General features: G+C 45.8%; 1 protein-coding gene across 9 annotated transcripts in view; it reads left to right on the top strand.

The window, feature by feature from the left end:
* The window catches only part of meis2a (Meis homeobox 2a), a 117,505-nt gene that overhangs the window by 33,146 nt on the left and 60,620 nt on the right, over positions 1-23,739 (top strand). For all 9 annotated transcript variants that reach the window (XM_041214308.1, XM_041214309.1, XM_041214307.1 and 6 more), the window contains one exon: positions 17,945-18,090. In XM_041214308.1, the coding sequence (XP_041070242.1) occupies positions 17,945-18,090 (146 nt within the window). The remainder of the gene's footprint in view (positions 1-17,944; positions 18,091-23,739) is intronic.

Raw genomic sequence — 23,739 nt, 5'->3', positions numbered from 1 at the left:
TTTACCCCCAAATCTTTAGATTGTTAGAAGTATTCAAATTCATGAAGGGTTTTGATAGGGTAAATAAGGAGAAATTGTTTCCACTGGCAAAAGGGTCGGCAACCAGAGGACACAAATTTAAGGTGATCAGCAAAAGAACCGGGAGCAACACAAGGAAACACTTGTTTACACAGTGAGTTGTGATCTGGAATGCGCTGCCTGTAAAAGTGGTGGAAGCAGATTCAGTAGTAACTTTGAAAAGAGAATTCGACAAATACCTAAAGGCGGGTACATTTTCAGGGCTATGGGATAGAGCAGTGGTTTGGGGCTAAATGGATAATTCTACCAACGAGACAGCACAAGGGGCAGAATGGCCTCCTTCTATGCCACAACATTCTATGACTCTGTGATTACTTTTAGGCCCAGATTATGCTGCCTGGAAAAGTGTGTGCTCTTTGTTTTACCTAGTGAAGCAAGTGGTTTTATATTTCTCTGTATGGAAAATGAAAAATGATACAATTTTAATGAAAGGAAAATAAGCCGATCTACTTGGTGCTCATAAAATTATTCAGTTGAAAACTTGAAATGGATTTTTTTCAATTAATTAGTAAAACAATGAGATTTGCTGGGTAACCACAACTAGCTACAAATTTCTAGTCTCTGTTGGCAAAAGTTAAGCCAGAGGTTGAAATACCTCTCACATCACTACACAGACAGTCTTTTAAGCCTAAATCTAGAAATTACTTAATACTGGCGTAAATTTTTATGTTAATAATGGCTCATATATAACTTAATACAAACTTTTTGATTATGATTTACTGAGAATCACCCATTAAGTAAGTAAAATAACCCTCCAGCATTCATTGCATATTAAGAAGCACTATCAATAAATGAATAACTAGATATCTGTAAGCTTACAAGTATTTTGAATTAAACTTCCACATTTTTATAACAATGTAGGAATAGTGTTTTTGAAACAATGAATTTATCTCTGCAATAAGTTATATCTTTGCGTGTTCAGAAGACTTGTAATGTCGGTCGGTTCAGATCTTGTAAAAGAAATCATTTGATAGCGTTACATTTCAGATTATCGAGGTTTAATTACTATATTCATTTACTTTTTTTAAAAAGACACCACCACTGTCTCGTTTCAACTATGAAACAGTGGCGTGCAAATCTCTAGAAATTCTAACAAAAGATATTTGAAAGACCTAATTAATAATGGTACAACATTTATGAGTACCAACTGCTTATAGAAGCTATGAAATATTCTACTCAATAGTATGCACAGGAGAACTATGAATGGAATTTTCTCTTTATTCATGATGTACTGGGGCAAAATTCCAGTCATTCAGTCTTTGTGGTTAACCATTTGACGTTGAAAAGGTATAAAAGAATCACAAATCCTGTTGAGTTTGGTTTACATTTACAAAGGTCGGAGCTTAACTTTTTCAAAAGCTTAAAGCACGTAAAATCCCACAAGAAAATCAAACGGGAATCAAAAATGGAAATATTTGTTTCTATAACTAAGTGATTAACTGACAGCAAAATGTACAGATTAAGCTCTTAAACACTTACACCTGGTCAAATGTAGGTGATTACAATAATTAGGGTAAGTTCAACTGTCCTTTTAGAAATGAAGTAAGGATTGCAGAATGTTAATTTTTTTAAAACATTGTGAGACCTTTACATGTTTAGATCAGGGTATTCACAGTGACGCCTGTGTGGACGATACTCCGTGGGTTAGAGTAGCTGCACTTATCCTGGGGTACAGTCTGTAGACAATTGGGTGCCTGCTGGAGACATCTGTGAATGTTGACCTTTTGACCTGCAAAGAATGCTCTGGAGGTGGGGGAATTTAAGTACTTTTTATGGCCTAGAGGAGATTGAAAAATATACAGGATGAAACTACTAAAACTCTCAAACAGCTAAATACTGAATAAATCAGGCACAATTTTTTTTTGAAAAAGTGAGGTATGTCTGTACCTGGTGCTGAGGCTATTTCCAAGTTAATCTTGTCTGTATGAATTGAAAGTCTTCGTTAACTGAAAGGTTAAAGTTCAGAAGATGGCCAGGGTGAGAGGTGAACCACGTCATGAGGATTACTGCAAATTTGGGCACCTGCTTTTCAGTCTGAAATGTTCTACCCTTTCAGTCAAATGTGCAGTCTTTTCAGTTATTATTATAAAACATATGCAAGTTAAAACATGCACACATTTACACTAAATAGTTCCTGTTCTTTAGGGAATTTACATTCCTACCGAGCATTACTTAAGTCATTACCAACCGTGCTCAAGGTTATTTTCTTGTAGCTGCTGGGAGTATTACTTTTGGGAACTGTTGTGGGCAATGTCCTTTGACACAGACTGGAAACATTAAGAGAAAATAGTTGGCTGTCAGACAGTGTTGCATGGCACTGACTGGCCCTGCTGTTTGATGCTGCCTTCAAATGGTGATGTGGAGAGCAGAAAGCTGCTCTTCCTAAATGATATTTTAAGTTAAAAGCAGGACACGAGAAGATGTAAGGCACCAGGTACTCGTTCCCACGGCGAGCGTGACGGAGGGCTGATAGGTGAAGGGCTTTAACAAGGCAGACGCAACTCTTTTGCGGCGCTGTAAGTGCCCTTGCTTTGCTTGAGCATTGATTCCGGCCCTAGTTGTGTTCCCCTGAGACCCTGTTGAGCTCTGAGTTGATCGGGGGTGGGGAAGTAGTGGTGTGTGGTTGGGGGGGGTGGGGGGGGGTGGGGGGATGTTGTTTGGAGAAAGCAGCTATATAAAATAAAGTGTAGTTTGTATGAAGCGTTCTTCATGTTGGTTCTGATTTGCAGAAGCAGCTGCACCCTGACTTTGTATCTTTGACAGCACAAAGGACAGTGATACAGAAAAGCAAGTAGGCAAAGCAGAGAGACAAAAGCAGTGATCAGCTAACACAGCTCCACACAGCCTGACTAATTTATGAGAAAAAAACTGTGCTGTTCACTCGATCAGCACTCTAAGGAGGCAGGTGGAGCGGGAGGAAGTTTTCATTGACTCTCTCGAGCAACTAGGGAAGCCACTGGAGATACTTCGCAGTTTGAACTTTATCAGGGTATACGCTTAATCAATACTGTATTGGAAAAAGAATTAATTACTAAAGCAGAATAAAACAGCTGCATTTTAAACCAAGGAGCCGTCAATTCAGTAATCTTTCAGTTACAGCTTAGGTACTGTGAGGATCATTTTGGCTTCACATAATGAGGAACTGAGGGAGTCTCCTCATGAATGGTTTGGGAATTTGCATTAGTCTGTTTCAATCTGTTTATCATCACTGTGAGTGGTTTTAACCTTTCCGCATTCACCAGTTTTATCTGATAAATTATCGAAGCTGTACCATTTCTACAAAATTCCAGCATTCACTGCAGGGGAAAGAATGAATGCTACAATCGTCAGTGCCATGAGAAAAAGTCTTAACCTCCTTCCACTCCCTTTTCACTGGGTTTAGGACTGATTGGTTTCAAGCTGGACAAACCTCTATTGTACAATTCTAGGGTCAGGGACCTGCCTGTTAAAGAAACAGTAATTTGAACACAGTCTGTAAACGTTTCATCTGTAATTTCCATAATGGTGAATTTCAAGGCGGGTTGAGGGGGTTATGGGAGATGAATTAGGTTTTTAGTGAGCTCATTAGGAAGCCAAACAGAGTTTAGACAGCAAGGCAGTGAACATAGCTGTAATCAGTTCTGCTCGCTTTGTTCCCTGCCTTCAGGACATTTTTGAAAACTTCATGGCAGGGACTGATGAGAATATGCTGAGAGAGGCTGGAATCTGGAATCTGATGGTTGACTTGTTGATTTGTAAACCCTTAATTCATTATTTCTCCACTTTAATCCCTTATTTCTTCAAGGAAATTACACGATTAATAAGCCTTCATATCTACTTACACCAGTGGCCTATAAATCTACTCTGGAGTGATTTCAGTTATTTGGAAGTGATAACTTGCTCAAAGAAACCTGGGAGAGGACCGATTATTAACCATTTTAAAAACAAAACAGTACTTCATAATTTGCAGAACTGATTGGCATTTAACTGGCCTGTTACGGTTAAAACTGCATGCTGATTCATAGCTGGCACTATAGATAGAGACCAATTTGAGCTGAAAATGTGTTGTCTTTCAATATTTCTCAGAATGCCCTTTTTTTTTGTGGCTTGCAGGAACCAAGAGTGCGTTCCAGAAAATTGAGGCATTTTGCTCTGCTAATTTTCATGCTCATTTCAATTAATTTAACATGACCCAGATTTCCTTCCTCGAGCTCGGTCTGACTAATTAGGAGAGTAACACCTAGGATCAGCCATATTTAAAGAAAACACTGGAGAAATGTAGATCTAAGTGGGCTATGAACTAAAGCTGGGTATCAAGTGACAAAACCAATATTAGACAGTAGTACTTGATGCCACAAGTATGTACTCAGGAGAGTACCTGCTTCTAAAGGCCGTTGGCCAGATTCAGAATATTGGAGTTCCAGCTGAATGCAATAGAAACAATGGCTATCTTTGAGACATGGCACCTAGATAACCTCTGGGGCCAATTAGTGTAATTTCTGTAGAATTGGCAGGATTGTTCAATCCTCTCTCAGAATGGAATGGGGTGGAGTTGTTAAAGAATCACAAACTGCAAAAATCCCTGTTTTGGACCGAGGTGCTGATTAGGTACAGATCTACGTCAAAAGGAGAATTTTACACATCAAGAGCTATTACAGTGGAGAAACCCCTCCCCTGTAATTCTGAACAGGCACAACACACACGCAGTATTATCAACTCTTTCATTCTGCGGCAGCCACCACAAAATGAAGGAAACCTATTGCAGGGTACATGGAAACGCAATGCCACTTAGACATGTCGCAGTGAAGAATTTATCTAAACTCGTGCGACCAAGGATTAAATATTGTTAATGTCCCCATTTCTCTAAGCTTTGGTTGCAGTTCCAGGATTAATGATGTGCTTCACTTGTGCCACCAACTGATGTTAGTTGGATAGCCTTCTTCTCTGTATCCCATGGCACTGTGGCTGTGCTGTCATATATACACGCTGAACACCATTCTACCAGGCATTGTGTATTTGTATGGGGTCTACAAATAAATTCCATTTCAGTAAACGTCAGAGTTTAAGGGGCCACCATTCAATTCAATCTGGTTAGTCAGGCTGGTAACTCTTGACACCTATCAATTGTCACTATCACAGTATTATAAAATATCTTCTGCAGTGTTCTATCTTATGATTCAGAAGAAATAATACAATGCAGATTATACTGAGAATGTGGAGCCGCATTTATGATACTTCAACGTGGGTGTTATGCTGGAATCCAAAACCCCAATTTTAACCCACCCCAGTTGGTGGGAATGGGGCAGGTAGGGCAGGGTTAATACGGGTGGCTGGATAGAAGCCACTGCATCCTGCAGTGCTCCCTCCACACCCCCTTCTGGGCCTTCCCTGCTATTTTACTGCCAGGATTCTGGCATCATGGTGGCTGCACACCGTCACAGGCAGGCGGGAGCTTAATTAATGTGTGAAAGTTGCAGGCGGATGATGTAATCGGCGCCGCAACACGATTTTAACTCAGATTTATGGATGACCCACACATGGGACCAGGGCCTGGGTTGCAGCTCGTAGAGACACCTGAAAAGGTAAGTATCTGAATGCACCTTTTCTGTGCTTTCATGTGGGGCAGGCAGAACAAGAAAGGCCCTCTCAGCAGCAGCGTCACTTCTGGACACACCACCCATTCACCCCCAGGCACTAGCCTGATGCCAGAAACTGTTCCCTAGGAAACCTGGTATCCTCAGGAACTCAGTCCCAATTTCTACTCCTGACATCACACATAAAGGGACAGGAGGAGGCACTGCAGGATTTAATTGAGGCCCCAGGGAGGCAAAGGATGTGTGGTCGCTGGGGGAGGGGGGGGGGGGGGGTTTAAAAAAAATACCTGTGCTGAAATTTCTGCTGGTGTTTTTCTCCTGCTCCAAACCTTCTCCACCTTGAGTTAAAGTCAGCTCTTAAATAAAAGAGGAATCAAAATGGCTGCTTAGTGGAATTAGCTATTTAAGTTTAACATTTCGAGAGTGCAATACAAGAATCAAAGTTTTTTTTAAAGTTAAAAAAACATGCACATCACAACTGGAAAATGTCATTTCCATTACAGACAAGTTGGGAGTCCTGATCAATGGGACTTCAAATTAAAGTTAGGCTGTTCAGGAAACACGTCTTCAATTAAAAGGTAGCACAAATCTGAAACTCTTTCCTCCAAATAGCTAGTGAGGTGAGATCACCTGAAAATTTCAAAACTGAGAATGGTAGATCACCCGAGGCTTGATGGAAAGGTGGGCTTTGAGAAATAATTTACAAGAGGAGGGAGAGGTGCAGAGAAGCAGGGTTTGGGAAATAGTTCAAGAGAGAGTGACCCTACTTGGCATTCAAGGTGGGGTGTGGGTGGACACACAAAACACCAGAGCCCAAAGGATGATGGGTGGAGAAACGTAAGCCAGGATTTTAGGATAGCGGGGTTTCCCTTCCTCCCATCCAAGGAATCGGCGGAGATCACATCCCCACCCATACTGCCTGCCCTGCAGCTCCAATAAGCGTTAATTGGCTGAAGGTGGGACTTCCACCCCTAACTCGGGAGGGAGACCCGCCTCTGAGAGCTGCTGGCCAATCTGATTGGCCGGTAGCTCTCTCGTCCCTGCTGTCCCAGAGGCTGCAGTGGACAGGGCTGGCCCGAGGTCTAAGTCCCGGGAGTCCAGGACCATGTAAGTGAGGGGGTCTTAGGGCGAGGTGGGGATGCGAGGCCCAGGGGGGTGGGGGGTGTTGGTGGAGAGGCCAGAGGAGGGGGAGGGGACCGATGTTAAAAGGAGGCTGCTGATGGAGGTGCCCCACCCCTTCCCACCCGAGGCCTAAGCGAGGTTCCTTATCGGGCTTCCCCCGACCTTGAACTCCCCACTCCAGCCTCAAAATTGGGCTGAGTGGGAAATGGCCTTTGAGTGGTGAACAGTTGGTCATTTAAGGGCCTCAACTGGGTTAAGGGCTGTCCGGCCGGCTGGTCTAGGCCTCACCTGTCCCAGTGCAAAATTGTAGAGGTCAGGGTGGGTAGAGCCTAGAGGGAGGCCATAGAAATGTTTACAGCACAGAAGGAGGCCATTTGATCCATTGCTGGCTGAAAAAGAGCTATCCAGTCTATTCCCATCTTCCAGCTCTTGGTCCATAATTATGTAGGTTACAACACCGTAAGATCATATCCAAGCGTTATTTTTTAAATGCAATGAGGGTTTCTGCCTTTACCAACCTTTCACTTAAATTCCAGACGCCCCACCAACCCCCAAGTGAAAAAATTCTACTCAAAACCCTCTAATCCTTCCACCAATTACTTTAAATCAGTTCCTCCTGGTTATTGGCCTCTCTGCTAACAGAAATACGTTCCTCCTATTCATTCAATTATTCCTCAATTATATCACCTTTCACTCTCCTCTGTTTGGAAGAAAGTAAGTCCAGCTGATCCAATCATTCCTCGGAATAAAATTCCCCCAGTCCTGGCAAACCTCTTCTGCACCCTCTCTAAGATGACCACATCCTTCCTGTAATATGGTGAGCGGAACTGTACACGGTGCCCGAGCTGCGGTCTAACTAGTGGCCAGGATTTCAGGTTTCCCCTCCCGCCAGCGGGTTTGGAGGCGGGGGTGGGGGTGGGGGTGGGGGTGGGGGTGGCAGGGAGTGGCTTTGGCCGTTAGATTTTTCAGGCGGCCTTCCCACCAGGCTCCACCCACCCTGACCTCTCTGCCATTTTACACTGGGACAGGTGAGGCCTCAGCCAGCCCACCCACCCTCGCTCCAGTTGAGGGTCTTAAATGGCCAACTGTTGACCACTTAAGGGCCGTTTCCCGCTCAGCCTCAATTTTCAGGCTGGCGAGAGGAGTTCAGGCGTGGGGGGGGGTGGTCGGGGGGAAAGCCCGAAAATTAACCCTGTTTTAACCCTGCTCAGGCCTCGGGTAAGAAGGGTGCAATCAACAACAGCCCCCTTTTAACATTGGGCAACCCCCCCCCCCACAAAGGTTCTCCCTCTCTCCCTGGCTTCTCCACCAGGACCCTCAAACCCCTCTGCTCACTGGCCCCCCTCCCCCTCCACCCCCACCACTCCTAGGCCTCACCACTCCACCCTGAGACCCCCCCCACCAACATACACCATACCTGGCCCTGGACACCTCGGAGTTAGGTGAGAATTTTACAGCCCTGTCGGAGCCATGGTGGGCCGGTGGGGACAGTATAGTGAGAAGGCCGGGGAAAGCACAGTGGGATCAACCTATCGTGTCTGGCATGGCGGAACGCCAATCCCGCTGGAGGCCGGCGTGAGCCCACGATGGGATGCAAAGTAAGGCCCGATCGGAATTGTCGTCCCCCGATGCCAGGTCTACCATTAGGCCGGCGGGGAAACCATGCCGGCCCGAACACGCCTGGACAAGTGAGACGTGCAGAAGTCGGCCCTTCCCGTTAGGGCCTTGCTGAGATTGCGGACATCCGAGGAGCCAGACAACTACCGGGCCCTGGAGGCATCGCGTGCCGGGCGGATTCTCGTGGCCATGGCTGGACCGCAAAGCCGCTTACGGAAGGTGCTAGGTCTCTGTTTGTGTCTCGGGCCTGCTTCGGGACATCACGGTCGTGGCCAGGGGCTGCTACGAGTGATCGGCGAGGGTGGGGGGTGCGGACTGGGGGGGTGTGGAGTGGAAGGTCCAGCTGTGAGTGGGAGAGGAAGGGGTACCAGGGCGGTGGTGGGAGCAAAAGGAACGTGTAGGTGTGACTAGGAGAGGAAAGTGTACCGGTGGGGGATTTTTGTCGGGGGTAAAGTTGGGAGGGGGGGTGGGGGGGCGGTGGTGGAGTATAACAGGGGAGAATGCATCAAGTACAGAAGTAGGTGTAAGGGGGGAGGAAACTGTAAGGGAATGAGTTTGGAGGGAGGAAGGAGTTCGGAGGGAGGAAGGAGTTCGGAGGGGGGAAGGAGTTCGGAGGGGGGAAGGAGTTGGACAGGGAAGGAGTCTGGGGGGGGTTGGAGGGAGTAAGGGCTGGGGAGGGAGTAAGGGGATGGGGGATGTCCAGGTGAATGTGCAGGGGGTTTGTAGAGTCAACGACGGCCTCCTGGGGAACAGACTGAGGGTGGGCGTGGGAGGAGGGGATGGTGAGTATGAGAGGGGGCAGAGTGAACTGAAAGGGTGGGAAGGTGAGGGTACGACAGTAGCAATAGAAGGAACAGCGAGGGTGGTTGTTGGGGACTCGGAGGCAGACACGGACCCTGGGGGTGTGAAGGAGGAGGTCGGGGAGGTCAATGTGGTTGGGGGTGGGATTCTCAGGAAGGTGGGAACGTGCACATTCACCTGGACATCCCGGAAAGAAAGGGTTCGGGTTGGTAGGTGACAGTGGGGAGGTGGAAGGTGATGCTGGGGGGATCAACAGTCATGGGGGAAAGGACATGGGTGTTTGGGGGAGGGGAAAGGATGGGGGAGCTTACAAAAAACTTGACAACAACCACGTTTTTCAAATTGAAAGTGAGTGGAGCCTCGTGTTGGACGGGTACAAGTGCTGCATGGGAGTGTGGTCAGTGGGTGGGCGGAAATGCAGATTGGCTCAGACAGACAACTGAAAGAGACCCCCAGCGGGCAGCATTGAAAATGTTCAGGACAGTGAGATGAGTGTGATGGATGAAGGCTCCATGTGTGTGGGAGAGTGCGCGTGTGTGGGAAAGTGCTTCCACGAGGCTCCGATAGGCCCTGCCACACCCACACTTCTCCCTTCAGAATCACGTGTGGTCCAGCTGTGTGCAGCTGAACTGCTAGTGGGGTGAATGCAGGGGGAGGACTCACGAAGCCTGTAAATGAGGCTGAAAGAAAACATTACACATTATTCAGTGAAAGTGAATATATTTTCAGATGAGAAATTGACAAAATGTTCACCCGTGCAACCACTTGTGATCAGAATTTCCTAATTTTTCTAGGCCTATACTCCTAGGTGCTACCCTGACATCCGCAGGAGGGGTGGAGACAGCCTGTGGAATGTTTGGTCCTGTTGCCTCTGATGAATTCGATGTGCGTTCTCTGACTAGCCAAGGCCTTGAGGGTCCCAGCTCGCTTTGACTGTCCTCCTGTGGGCCAGCTGCTCCCTCTGCAGTGACAGATGGTGAGGTTAAGGAGGTCAAAGGCAAAGAGGACTCGGAGGGAGAAGACAGCCTCTGAGATTCCTGAGTGGATGACTCAGGGGTGTCCGGCTGCTGCTCCTCCCCAAGGGCCCCGGCCTGACTCCTTGTGGGGAAAGAGCACATGGAGTGACATCAAGGTGTCCCCTTTCCCTCTCATGTTGCCACTGCAGGAACTGACCCATGGCTACCGTGATGGAGTGCGGGTCTGCGTGCAGCTCTGTGTTCAGCTGGACCAGAGTCTCCATCGTGTCCACCATCTTTCCCATGGAGACTTCCACATCACTTCATCAGAGAGCAGGCGGATACACTCCTCCAACTCGTGTGCCACTCTGTTGAAGGCTTCCAACAGCTCTGTGTGAAGTTTCCCCGCCTTCTGCTGATTCTCCAGGATGAGTTGGAAGGCCAAATCCAGAGGCTCGTCATCTGACTCGGGCCTCACAGACACCTCTTCCCCAGCAGCCCTCTGAATGCCTGGGATGAACTGAACCTGCCTCCTCCTGCTGTGGACACGTGTCCGTGTGATGACCACCAGATTGTGAATCCGAGCTTGCTCTAGATCTAGGTCCCACCGAGGTGGGTGTCTCTGCGCGGGTGGAGGGTGTGGGTAAGTGCTGTGACGGGTCTTCCAGGCCGCTTACTTCCGACTCTTCAATGGAGGAAGTGTTCTCTTGGCTGGAGGTGAGGACCTGGATGGAGCTGAGGGACTGTCTGGCTGAGGGTGTGGGTCACCTGGTAGAGCTCCCTGTGAACCAGAGTAGAGACAAGTAGTGAATGGCAGCAGAGTCAAAAGCAGGAGAGAGAGCGCTCACATTTGCGTTGAGAGGGGGATGATATGGTGCAGGATCCTCACGTGGGTGTTCGTCACTGACCTCACCGTCACTGCAGGCAGGGTCCACATCCCCACCAGTCAACGTGATGTGAGTGAGGGGCCTAATGTGGGCAACCCCCACTCCTCCCGGTCTGGGACCTCTCCCTGCTGATGTGAGCCAGCTTCTCCTGCATGATGGAAAGAGTGTGAGCAGGACACACGGCACTGTGTGGAACGTTTGTGTGGTGAGCGGAGCCATGGACAGGATGAGGATGTGAGCTCCAGAGGGTATGAGCCTGATGGAGATGTGAGGGTGTGTGTGAGAGTTAGTGGTGTTGTCCCTGGAGGTGTGAGATCCGTGTGGGTGTGTGATGGATTTGTGAATTGAGTGATAAGGTGATTGACTTACTCTGGTGGAACAGATGAGATCATTTATCCTCTTCCTGCACTGGATGGCTGACCTCCTCTGTGCTCTGGTGGCTCTGACCACCACTGTCACCACCTCCCAGGCCAGATTGGTGACTCTGGTGGACCCCCTGCGGCCAGAGTTGGGGGGGGGTGTAGAGGTCATCACAGTGCCCTTCCACTGTGTCCAGCAGGCACCCCGGAGAGGCAGAACTAAATTTGGGGGCTGCTGTCTTCTTTGCTTTGGGGGCCGTCTATCGCCCGGAGCAGTCCCTGTCTGAAGACGTGAAGCAGTCTGCGCTTTGGTGCGCTTTAAATCTGGCGCCCGGAGTGAGGAAGCGCTGAAGTTACAGTATGGCTGGAAAATCTGAGCCTGTCCGTCAGCAATCCGGAGTGTTTCCCGTCAATGCATTATTAATGAGGCTGGGACCCGCCGGGAATGGGGGCGATACAGCGCCAAAACCTGCCAGTGCGGCCGGCGGGTAAAACGTCCTTTCACTCGCCCAATTGGTGCAAATCTGCCCTTTGCCGGTCGGGACTGCTTGTAGTCCCAGTCCTGTCCACGGGACCTGATTGGCCGGCAGCTCTCTGGGGCGGGACTTGCTGCCCAGGGAGGGGTGGAAGTCCCACCTCCAGCCAATGGACACTTGTTAGAGCGTTAAATGGCTGCTGGGGGGTATCGGCGGGGATGTGTTTTCTGCTGACCCCTTGGATGGCGGGAAGGGAAACCCCACCATTCTAAAACTCCTGGCCAGCTGTTTTGTATCGTTTCAGCATAACCTCCCTGTTCTTACACCCCATGCCTTCGCTCATAAAGCCAAGTAAAATATATTAAAAGAAAGGGATATAAAGCCAGAGGAGGTTGAACAGAGGGGACGGGAAAAATTGTGCAGCAATTCATAGATGAGGATACGTTTTTTAAACTTTTAATGCGTTGAGGATCAGGGAGTCAGTGAAGCTCAGGGAGGAGGAATGATGGGCAAGTGTGGAATGGGATATGGGCCACTATGCTTTGGACAAGTTGGAGATTTTGGATAGTATAGTATGGGAAGTCAGTAAAGAAGTCTTTGGAGAAAAGTGACCAAAGCCTTGATAAGGGTTTCAGCAACAGTGGGGCTGAGATACAGACAGGCATGATCAGTGTTGCAGAGGTTGACTTGTGATAGAGATTAAAACTCAGCTTTAAGTCAAACAGGACAAGATTTTGCTTGGTCAGGTTCAGACAGAAGTGGCCAGGGAGTAAGATGGAGACAGTGGCAAGGCTTTGAGATCTTCCTGATATTCATTTGGAAGATGTTGTGACCATGATGGAATACTTACATCCTGACGTTACAGAGTTGGTCAAGAGGTCAGGTGAGGTGGTGGAACAATTGGAGCAGGTGTTGTCAGCATTATGTATGGAGAGTGACCACAGCCCCACTGAGTGCTGGTTATCATTTTATATTGAAAAGAGAAACTTTTCTCATCCTTGGATTTTACAAATAGGCATATTCTTCCCATTGAAATGCATGTCTTCTTACTCATAATAATTACCATGGCATCTGTGAACTGCCCCATGTCCGATTTTTCACCTAGCACCATTGATTGCCCTTGTACTTCTGTAGAATCCAGCATTAACACAATAACACTGTAAGAGTGAAATGGAAAAAAACGATTTGAAGTTACCTGTATTGACGACCTAAATAGAAATGTGTGGGGGAAGCACTGAGTACGAAAAAATATTCAGCAGCTGAAGAAGCGAGCACAACTCAATGACACAAAAGCAAAATATTGCAGATTCTGGAAACCTGAAGTAGAAACAGAAAACACGGGAATACCCAACAGAGCAGCCAGTCTGTGTGGAGAGGGGAAGAAACCTCAACATTTCAGGTGAATGACCTGGAAAAAGTTAGAAATGTAACAGGTTTTAAGGAAGTACAAAGTAGGGAAGGAGGAGAGGACAGAAAGGGGAGGCGTATGATAGGGTAGAAGGCAGGAGTGACTAAGTGACAAAAGGGACAAAAGGGGAGGCGTATGATTGGGTAGAAGGCAGCAGTGACTAAGTGACAAAATGGATGATGATGCAAGGCAAAAGGAGATGGTAATGGGACAAATAAAGGAACAAAAGATGTTTCCAGAGGAGGTATGAATGGGAATAATGGAATCATCACCTCGAGCCTCAGTCGGAGAGAAATGGCACCAGAGGGTTATGATCTGAAATTGTTGAACTTAGAAGCCTATGAAGTACCCAGGTGAAAAACGCTATTCTGTTCCTCGAGCTTGTGTTGAGCTCGATTGGAGTAGTGTCGGAGGTGAAGGACAGAGAGGTCAGAGTGGGAGTGCGGCACAGAATTAAAATGAGAGGCGGCCAGGAGCTCAGGGTCACGTTTGCACACTGAACACCTGCAAAGCGATTGGCCAGCCTACGTTTTGTCTCCCACTGTAACGGAGGTCATATCATGAGCAGCGAATAAAGTATACAAGATTGAACTAAGTACAAAGTAAATCACTGTTTCACCTGGAAGGAGTGTTTGGGGCCTTGGACAGTGAGAGGAGAGGAGGTAAAAGGACTTGTGTGGAAAGGTGCTGTGTGGAGGGGAGGGGCCGTTGAGGGTGATTGAGGAGTCGCAAAGGGAATAGTTTCTTTGGATAGGAGGAGGGAAGGGGGAAGATATCTTTTTGTGGTGGCATCACACTGGAAGTGGCAGAAATGGTGGAGAGAAAGGTGAGTCCATCATAGTTTTTTGGAGTGAGGGGAAGGGGTGAAAGCAGAGTTGATGGAATTGAGGACCCCATCAAGGAGCAGAATCAGGGCCCATCCCTAATCAATGATAGTTTCATGGTCAGAGGCTAGCTTTCAATTCCAGATTTATTAATTGAATTCCACCAGCTGCCATGGTGGGATTTGAACCTGTGCCCCCAGAGCATTAGCCTCAGCCACTGGAATACTAATCCAGCAATATTGCCTCTACGCACTGTCGCTACCTAGGAGGCATTAGTTTGGAAGATGGCATCATCAGAACAGATGCGAGAGATATGGAGAAACTGGGATAACGGAATGGAGTCTTTCCAGGGAGCGGGATCGGGGAGGTTTGGGGGTGGGGGGTGGGGGGGGGGGATGTAGTCGAGGTAGTTGTGGGAGTCAGCGGATGATAATATTGGTTATATCTGTTACTTGTCTTGTTTTCTTCGCTGCACAAATGAGAACGTTTGCTGTATTTCAAGGACAGCTCTAATATAGCAGATTTTTGTGTCATTGAGGCCACAATTCTGACTCTTTTAGATATAAATAAGCCATGGGAAGACAGTGAGAAAGAAATTTGCATAAATAAGTAGGTGAGGTGTGCTGCATTGCTTCATTGGAAGCTGAAGGTGAAGCTTAAAGACGGATGTAAAACCTTAATCTACTTTTTTTAGCGCTTGCCTGTTTATATTATGATCTATGTCTGCCTAATTTGGTTTAAGTAGTAGCCGGTACATTTTGTTTACCATTTAGCAAGAGTCTTTAGGCTCAGTGTTACTGGAGTCTTAATCCTGCCTAAGCACGAAGCAGCAATGGCTACAGCCCCGTTGTCTGATGTGTTGTGAATGAAGCCGCTTTCTGTCAGTAACATGTGGTCTCTTCACTGGAGAGCTCTGTGTAAATCCTGAGTAAATAGAAGGAGCCTAACAAAAGATGAGCCCCTGCAGCTCAGAGCATTTGGAGCCTTTTGGGGGTTGAATGTGCTAAATGCTGCTTATACCGCCTGAAAAGTTGAGGAGAAAGGAGCATAAAATCCCTTTTCTCTCTCTCTCTCTGCTTTTGCCCAGAGGGAGGAAGGGGTGCAGGGAGAGGGAGGTTGTTCTGGGCCAGAGAAGCCTGAGGTAAGCCTATGAGGAGTGTCTTTTAGTGCTCCTTTGAGTGTAAAGAAGGTGGTATGGGTCACTGTCTCCTCTTTAATGTAGGAAAACCCACACAGTTCGTAAATGTTGCATGCTACAAAAGAAAGTGCAGCTGTTACACAGAACTCCAGTGCGGTAGGCCATGCCCTGCTGAAGATCTGGTCACTTAAAAATAAATCTTACAAAAATTCAATTTTAACATACAAGAGCATGCAGCACAGCAGGATAGAAAGAGAGCCCCAGTAATTAGAGGCTCAGGTACTGCTTATTTCAGGCAAATTAAGAAAATAGTAATACATTTTATGCAACAACACTTCAATTAATTTTAACCCGAGTGCTGCAAATGAAGTACGTCGAAAAAAAATAACATTATCTTATCGGCAAAAATATCATGTTACAACATGCGGCAGTAAAGTGGCCATGTCTTACATTTACCACACAATTAAAAGACCCTATACTAAATTTAAGATTTGACATATTTCCAATTAATGCCTCATTACAAAGATTTCATTGAGATAAAGGTTCAGATAGCTAACAATTTTGGCAAATACTAAATCCTAACAACGCTTTTTTTTTCTAATCACTTTATTAGCTGATTTCCCTTTCTTTCCCCCATCTTATTTTCTAATATGCACACATACTTCTGATGCCAGCTTTTTTTTTAGGCGTAGATTTTCGTCTCCCCAGGCACAGCTTTCCAAAACTGCCGCAGGCTATAACGCAGCACCTCAGATCCCCAAAGCCCAGTGCCTGGCTCCTAATAGCCACTCTCCATCTGTGTCACATGGATAGATGATAAGACACTTCCAGTTTCTGTTTTGGAGTGTACATCCGCACAGGTTGAAATGCCATAGTTGCCAAGGAACAGTCAGAAGCCATTAGCATTTGGGAAAATTTGCCCTGCAGCATTCCTTTCTGGCATCATGGAAGCAGGGTGTAAATCACCAGCACTCTGTGCTCGGCAATTGTAATGAGGCTGTGTGAAATGTTTCTGGTCCAGCATCATTTTTATGATTATTTCCACCTTTTTGGCTCCCCCGTCATGATTCACATTCGAGGAGAAGTAGCAAAAGTTAGTGGTAGATGAAGGGCTGTGCAGATGGAGGGAGCTGCGCTGCCTTGGGGCTGGGAGGCTGTAATGAAGTGGCTTGTCAGTCTGTAAATACTGGGGTCGCCTCTTCGACGTGATGGAGGGTATCACATTGCAGTGAAAATGGAAACGTCAATAAAATTAATCTGCCAACTCTTTGCTGTGGGTTTTTCAGCTTCTGTGGCCAAGAGAGGTAAAAAAAATTTAACTTGCGTAAAAGTTGCCAAGGCGAGGGCCCTTATTTAACATAATTGTTCAGTGCCACCAACCTCCTGGTAATCATATAACTGGAAGACAGTAGTAGAATTAGCTTCTGCGTTTGTAGCGTTCCTCAGGAAGCTAGGCAGCTCTGGCTATGCTGAGTCCTAAGTTTATTGTTTTAGGGTTTCCTGAACAAGGTTTTTACTTAGCATGGGATTTATGGCATTTTCTGCTAATGAATGTCTATTCTTAAATTACAAAACCCACAGTCTCAGCGCAATTTCCAGATGTTCTTCCAGGACCTCAGCTTCTTAAACATCAGCAGGGAGCATAAACTCTACACTTCTCTGTTTTCTTCTTTCGTGTGGCTTTAGGCTAATGATGTGCAAGAGAAAAACATAGCCCGTTGAATAAAAAAAAAAGCCTGATGCTGTTTCAGTATCCTTCATTTATTTTGCATTTGATTATACTTTGGGTCCTTTCTTTCTTCTTTCTTTTTAATGTTATTGGTTCAAATATTAATGGGGAAATATGGTATATATAGGTGCTCTGATTGATGCCTTTCAAAAACAGGAGGACAAGCACGTATGAATTTTAAGAAAGTACGAGTCCAGGATTGCCTTGGCGCAGAGTTTTTTTAGATACATAATTTAGATGCCCTCTAGGCAGGCTTTCAAGGCATTTTTGCCTGAGGGTAAAGAAAAATAACTATGACTGTTAAAAGTAAATGATTTTTGCTAATGCACAATTAATGCAAGGAAAGACAGAACAGCGGTGAGAGTGGATGGAGGTAACTCCTGATTTAAAGAAGGCACCTTGCCTTGATATGTACCTAATTCCCGTAAATATGAGAGTCGGAAGCAGTGATGCAGGGAGACAGAGGGTGTCATCCCATGCAAATGCATTGGGGGAAGGGTGCAATGATGAACTGTGGTCTGTTCTGTGCAACGAGCCTTGACATAGTTACTTACACCTTATGCAAAATCCCTGTAATGTTCAGATTTTTGAAGCAGTCTTCAATGTTTAGTTAGAAAATCTCCTAAGCCATCCCATATATTTAGAGAGTGAAATGAGATCAAAACAAAATTATCATTGCAGCTTTTAAACCGAATATAAATTTAGTTGACAGAAGGCTACTTCTCTCTGTCAAAAGCATAGCAATAATTGAATTAATGATACATGTGTGTTCATGTGAAGTTTATCAAAACAGGATTGGGAGACATGGTGCCTTGAGTTAAATATTATTCACATAACAATCCAGTATTTTAATGAGAAATGTTATCAGTTTGCATTATCCCAAATCGCTGTGAATCAAATTTGATTACTTTTGCTTGTTATTTGCAGAGTGCTCAAAATGTGTAACCTTTTGCTTTCCTTTGTTCTGTGAATTCAGGTGATGGGTTAGACAACAGCGTTGCTTCACCAGGCACAGGTGACGATGATGATCCAGACAAGGATAAAAAGCGTCAGAAAAAGAGAGGCATTTTCCCCAAAGTAGCTACAAATATCATGAGGGCATGGCTCTTTCAGCACCTCACGGTATGTACAGTGGAAAGAGATCCTATGTTGGTTAGCATTGCTTCCTTGATGTTGATTTAAATGATGTCTAAAATTCATGGGCAGGATTTTTAGGTTGGCTTGCCCGGTTGTGGGGTGGGGGGGGTGGGGGGGGTGGGTGGGTGGGGGGGGGCGTGGAGGGGGGGGCGGCTGTGGAATAAACCATCACCCGCAATCGGCCCCCTGACCATGGTTTCACTCTGGCTGACCAATTAAATGCTCAGCGCTGCTGGGATGCAGGCAGGAGGAGGGTGGGCGCTGATGCAAGCGTGGGCACAGGCGAGCGCTGACTGAAAGCCCCCCTGAAGGCAGAGAGCTGCCTCAGGGTGCTGAAAACTTTTAAAACGATAAATAAAGTTTATAAAATCCGGGGCGGTGGGGGGGGGGAAAAGATGTCCACGCATCACGGTGGCCTGAACACATTCATGATAAAAATTCTGTCCATGCGTTTTTATTTTTTTTAAATTTAATAACAGAAACCTCATCCCTCGTCTTGGAAGAGGTTTCATGAAAAACGCAAAGTCCGCCTGGCCGATTTGCCCGGCCCTTAGCCGTATGGTTGGATGGACCGCAAAAAATCGGAGACAGTTGCAACTTTAATTGTACTAATTGGCCTCTTGAGGGTCAGCGGGCGCACTCCCGACCTTTGCGCGTGCCCGCCGACCGAAACATGGTGTGAACGCAGGATGATGTCGGGGTGCTCGCCCGATGTCATCTCGCAAGATTTCACGTCCGATCGGGTCAAGCGCTTGCCCGCACGTTGACCTAAGAATCCTGCCCCCTGAGAATGCGTTTCTTTAATTTGTGAGCTGCGCGCTCCATTTTGTTCAGACACTCAACTTATTTTGATGAGCTCGACAATATATATATATATATATGAATCATCTTGGTAAACGTAGGGTATAGGGACAGGAGTGGAACATTTGGCCCTTGGAATCTGCCCCGCCATTCAATAAGATCACGGCTGATCTGCTTGTGGCCTCAGCTCCACTTTTCTGTCTGCCCCCCATAACCTTTGACTCCCTTGCCTAACAAAAATCTGTCTAACTCTTGCCCTGACTAAATTCAATGACCTGGCCTCCACTGCTTTCTAGGGAAGAGAATTCCACACACCAACGATTCTTTGGGAGATAAAATTCTCCTCATCTCTTTCTGAAAAGGGAGTCCTTTTATTTTTAAACTGTGTCCCCTAGCTTTAGCCTCCCCCACAAGAGGGGACATGGACATCCTCCAGGTATCCACCCTATCAAGTCCCCTCAGGGTCTTGTATGTTTCAAACATCCTCTTGTAGACGATAAAGTTAACAGGAGCAGAGAAAGAACGTGAAACACATTTTGGGTTGTTGGGCATTGTTCCTGCTCTGGTATTTTGAGGAAATACTTTTAATGAACCACTTCATGAGAGAATGTGGGCAGGAATTTCGGAGGCAGAGAGGGGCAGGAGCTGAGGCAGGTGGGCAACCAGCGTGTCAGCTTGGCAGCACCATCCTACCCTGGAGCAATTTTCAGGAAGGCTGGCTCTGTTGGGGGAGATGGTGGTCCTAATGGTAATGTTACTGAGCTGATGCTGAAGGAGCATGTGTTCAAATCCCACTATAACAGCTGGTAGAATTTTGATTCAATTAATAAAAAAAAATCTGGAATGTCATGGTCACCACGACAACTATCATTGATTGGTGTTAAAAACCCATTTGGTTTGCTAATGTCCTTTAGAGAAGGAAATCTGATGCCTTTACCTGGTCCGCCTTAAATATGACTCCAGATGGTTGACTCTTAACTGCCCTCTGAAATGGCCAAGCCCAGCCACTCAATTCGAGGCCAATTAGGGATGGGCAATAAATGCCGATCCTGCCAGCGATGTCCACATTCCATAAAAAATAAATTAAAAGAAGTATTGGTTAGCCAGTTGAGGTAATTAAGGGCCAGTTAAGCCCTCCCTCCCATGCCAACTGGCATTTACTAGACAGTAGGCAGGCCCCACGCAGTGGCTGAAACACAGCCAGTTAAACAAGATAGTCTCCTGGAGAAGAGGAGGTGGGGGGAAGGGAACACATTTCATTGTGCAAGGGGCCATCAGGCCATAGCTGTGGCCACTGGCCATCCAATGAAAGACTTGCCCCTCTACCATCACAGCCAGGCAGACTAGGCCTTTTTTACATTAAATTCCTTTCCTTTTCTTCAGAAGCCACCTCCATCTTGAGGCGGCCTCTCTCTCTCTCTCTCTCTGCCTGAATTGGCAGCTGCCGCCTTGAACAGTGAGGCTGCTGATGAGTCATCACTGGAAGGCCTCCGATTGGGCCTCCAACCTTGGGAAAATGTCCACCATCCTTAATTGGACGATGGGTGTGCCCTCGGGCCACTAATTGGTCAGTTCAGTGAAAATTGATGACAGGTTATTGCTCCCGACATGATGCTGGGTCGGGACTCACATTTGACCTCGACCTTGAGGTCCTGCTCCCAAAGCGGAAAATCCTGCCCCATGTTTCCGAATAAAAGGGCCAGAAGTGCACTCTCTGACCACATTATGTGTGTATGTGTATATATTGGTCTTCAAACCATTGCTCTTAATACTGGTTATTGATATACAGTTTAAATGTGAACAACGCTAACTTCTGCTTCAGTTTTGTTAGCTCACAAAAACTGGCCTTTTGGTGATTTCATTATATATTTACAGGGTTACTAACTGTGCCATTGTGACAGGAGAATCTCAGATGTTAAACTGGGTTAAGTCATTCAACCAATAGGGAAGTGAAGATATTACCCACCAGGCCAGACAGTGAGAGACTATTGCCAGGATTTTCCGGCCTAGCTATGACCGGACCCACCATGAGGGAATGCAGCATGCCAGCCAAAAGTCCATTGTCTGTCAGTGAGACCGGATAATCCCGACAGTGGGTGGGGCTGGAAAACCCCGGCCCATGTTTTAGGTTGTGTTTCACAGAGGTGATTTCCAAGTACCGAGGCTCTAAAGTATAAGCAAGATCATTTTAAGGCTTTTGGGTTTTTTTATATAGAAAGCAAAGGAATTTTTTTTTGATGAATTCAAAGGCTATTAAAGCAATATATTGGCAAATCCAACAGCAGTGCAGCCGACCAGCTGGAAACTAACCAGAATCTGAATGTGTCAGGCCCAGGGCCTTGCCCACCAGCTCCTGCGCCAAACAAGGCCATCAGTTTTGGAGGAGGAGGCCAGGATTGGGTGGGATGGAGATGAGGCAGTGGGTGTGGTGGTTGCGTGCAGTGTGCCCTAGTGTCATGGGTAGCAGCTGTTGATACTTTAATTAAGGGTCTCACCCTTACTCCACAAGCTCTGATGTAGTATCAGTGGTTCCTGCAGGTACACTCTGACATGTTGGGTTTCGCCCTCTATGTTTTCATGGCACTCACTTTACAGCAATTTTGCAGTTGTAATGATGGTGAACCTGTCAGCATTCTTTGTCATTACCCTGTGAAACCGATGGCAGCACCTGATATCCACACATGTGCAGTCAAACACAGGAACCAGAAGTTGCTGGCAAGGATTCCCAGCTCATCCAAAGAGTGAACTGTTGAACATCCCACAGACAGCACTGTTTGGAAATCACTGAACTGACAAGAACTTCCCTTTTATGTGTAATCTCACTGTTGAAACCCTCTGAATAGTCATACTTTGTTAATAAAATGTAACTGCATTTTTAATGACATACTGTCATAACTACTTCTGAACAACATCTCTGGCCCTGAAAAACTAATTTTATATTCGTGTAACGTCAAAATGTTTCCAATATCATAATTGTATAGTTTAACAAAAAATTAAGCATATTTGATATTCCAACTTCTAAACTGTGCAACCCAATCTTTATTTCACTTGCTGTAAAATTTTTAAAATCTGAAGGATAACCAGGGCCTTTTACTTCCCAGTTTGCTGTCGGTGAGAATTCTGGCTTCTTATCTATGTGGTGACATCACTGTTGCTGGAGATCCCCTTGACTTGGCACCAGGCTCAAATTAACGTTGGAAAGGTGAAATTCACGCCACAGAGATTGCTAGATCTTTTTGGGTAGTTTTCTTTGAGGTCAGCTTCGAGTGCCATGGTTTCACTGCGGGCTGCAAAATTTTGGCCTATGTCACAAATTAAAGCTGCACCTGTATCAAAGATGCAGTTGCCTCAGTGATTTGAGTTCCATCAGTCCTTCGTTTGGTCTCATGACAGAGTAAATGCCGGGGTAGTATTAAGTAGGTGGGGGAGGAACAAACTGACTTAATCCAACATTCCCTGATTAATTTAGATCACTTGCTGGACAGTTATAGAAATGCTCTCCTTGATTGATTCATCGAAATACAATGTTCATTCCACTTGCCCAGTTCAAAAGGGGGAGTAAAGCACTCTTTAAAAGGGAAAAATACATTAAATGGGAGCAGAACGTGAATTGAAATTATTTAGAATGTTCTGCATGTGCAAGAATTAATTGGTGTGTGGGGATTCTGTACAAAATGTCTTTAACTAGGTCGCAGATATCTTTACTGAAAGATGTGTCTTCTGCAGAACACCACTGTTCCCAATTAGCCAGGAATGGCATTATTATTTATTCTAGGTTTTAATTTTTGCTGTTTAGTTTTAATACATTCAAAACATGTGCATTTCTAAAGATTTATAAGATGCGGTTCAGAAACAGCAAATTCATTTTGTTGAATGTATTTATGGCTGGCTCTTAAAGAGTTAACCAAAAAAAAAACGTCCCTGCTGAAATCACAGCAGGCTTAATATGTATATATTTTTAAAAATTGTTCTCATCAGATAGTGTTCTCCCCCCTCCTCCACCACCACCACCCCCCCTCCTGTTTCAATGCATTTGTTTAGTCACAAGGGTGGGTTTAAAAGTAAACTGAGAGGCATTTGTTAAGCTGCTGCAGTGTCTTTGTGTGCACTTTAAACTGGGGGATGCCTCGTACAGTATGTGAGTCCAGTAGTACAGCTGGGAGGCAGCTGCTTCCTTTGCAACAGCATTATGCACTGAAGTGTGCAGCCCCTGTCATCACCTGAATACCTTTAATCAAAAAAAATTATTTCGTTCCTACAGCGACCAAACTTTGCCAAAAGTATTTTCCACCTGCAAAATTAAATTGTCTTCATTTGGGAGATAAACCGTCGGGCAAATCCGCAGTTACATAAGCAAATTCTAATGAGCCAATAAGAATATTAATGAACCAGTAAGAATAAGATCGACAACTTGAGGATCAGAGTTAATAAAAAAAGTTTCTCCAGTTCTACGGAAGGTTAAATGAAATGTACATAAACCTTACTTATCTGTGAATTCTTAAAGCTAAACCTCCTGAAAATGCAAGATCTGGCCTTCCCACAGAATGACATTCAGTGTGTCTTTGCATTCAAACAACTACATTGAATAATTCATGGTCAATGTACAAATATTTGTGGAATTGTTAAAGGATGATAAATCAGGGAACCCTAAGAGCGGAGTGGGTTAATGCACCATGTGCTTGTGACACTGAGCTGCAATGACCAAGAAGGTCCCAGATTTAACCTGCGGGCTGTACCGAGTTTGTTTTATCGCAGGCAGGCTGCTGTTCAGGGCACTTCAATTGACTTCAGCGTCCTCAGGCTTTCATGAAGAGGGAGAAACATGCCAGGGAT

The sequence above is a fragment of the Carcharodon carcharias genome, chromosome 20, assembly GCF_017639515.1.
Source record: "Carcharodon carcharias isolate sCarCar2 chromosome 20, sCarCar2.pri, whole genome shotgun sequence".
Classification (NCBI taxonomy): Eukaryota; Metazoa; Chordata; class Chondrichthyes; order Lamniformes; family Lamnidae; genus Carcharodon; species Carcharodon carcharias.
The sequence above is the reverse complement of the archived record's forward strand: the minus strand, read 5'-3'. Positions and strand labels throughout refer to the sequence as shown.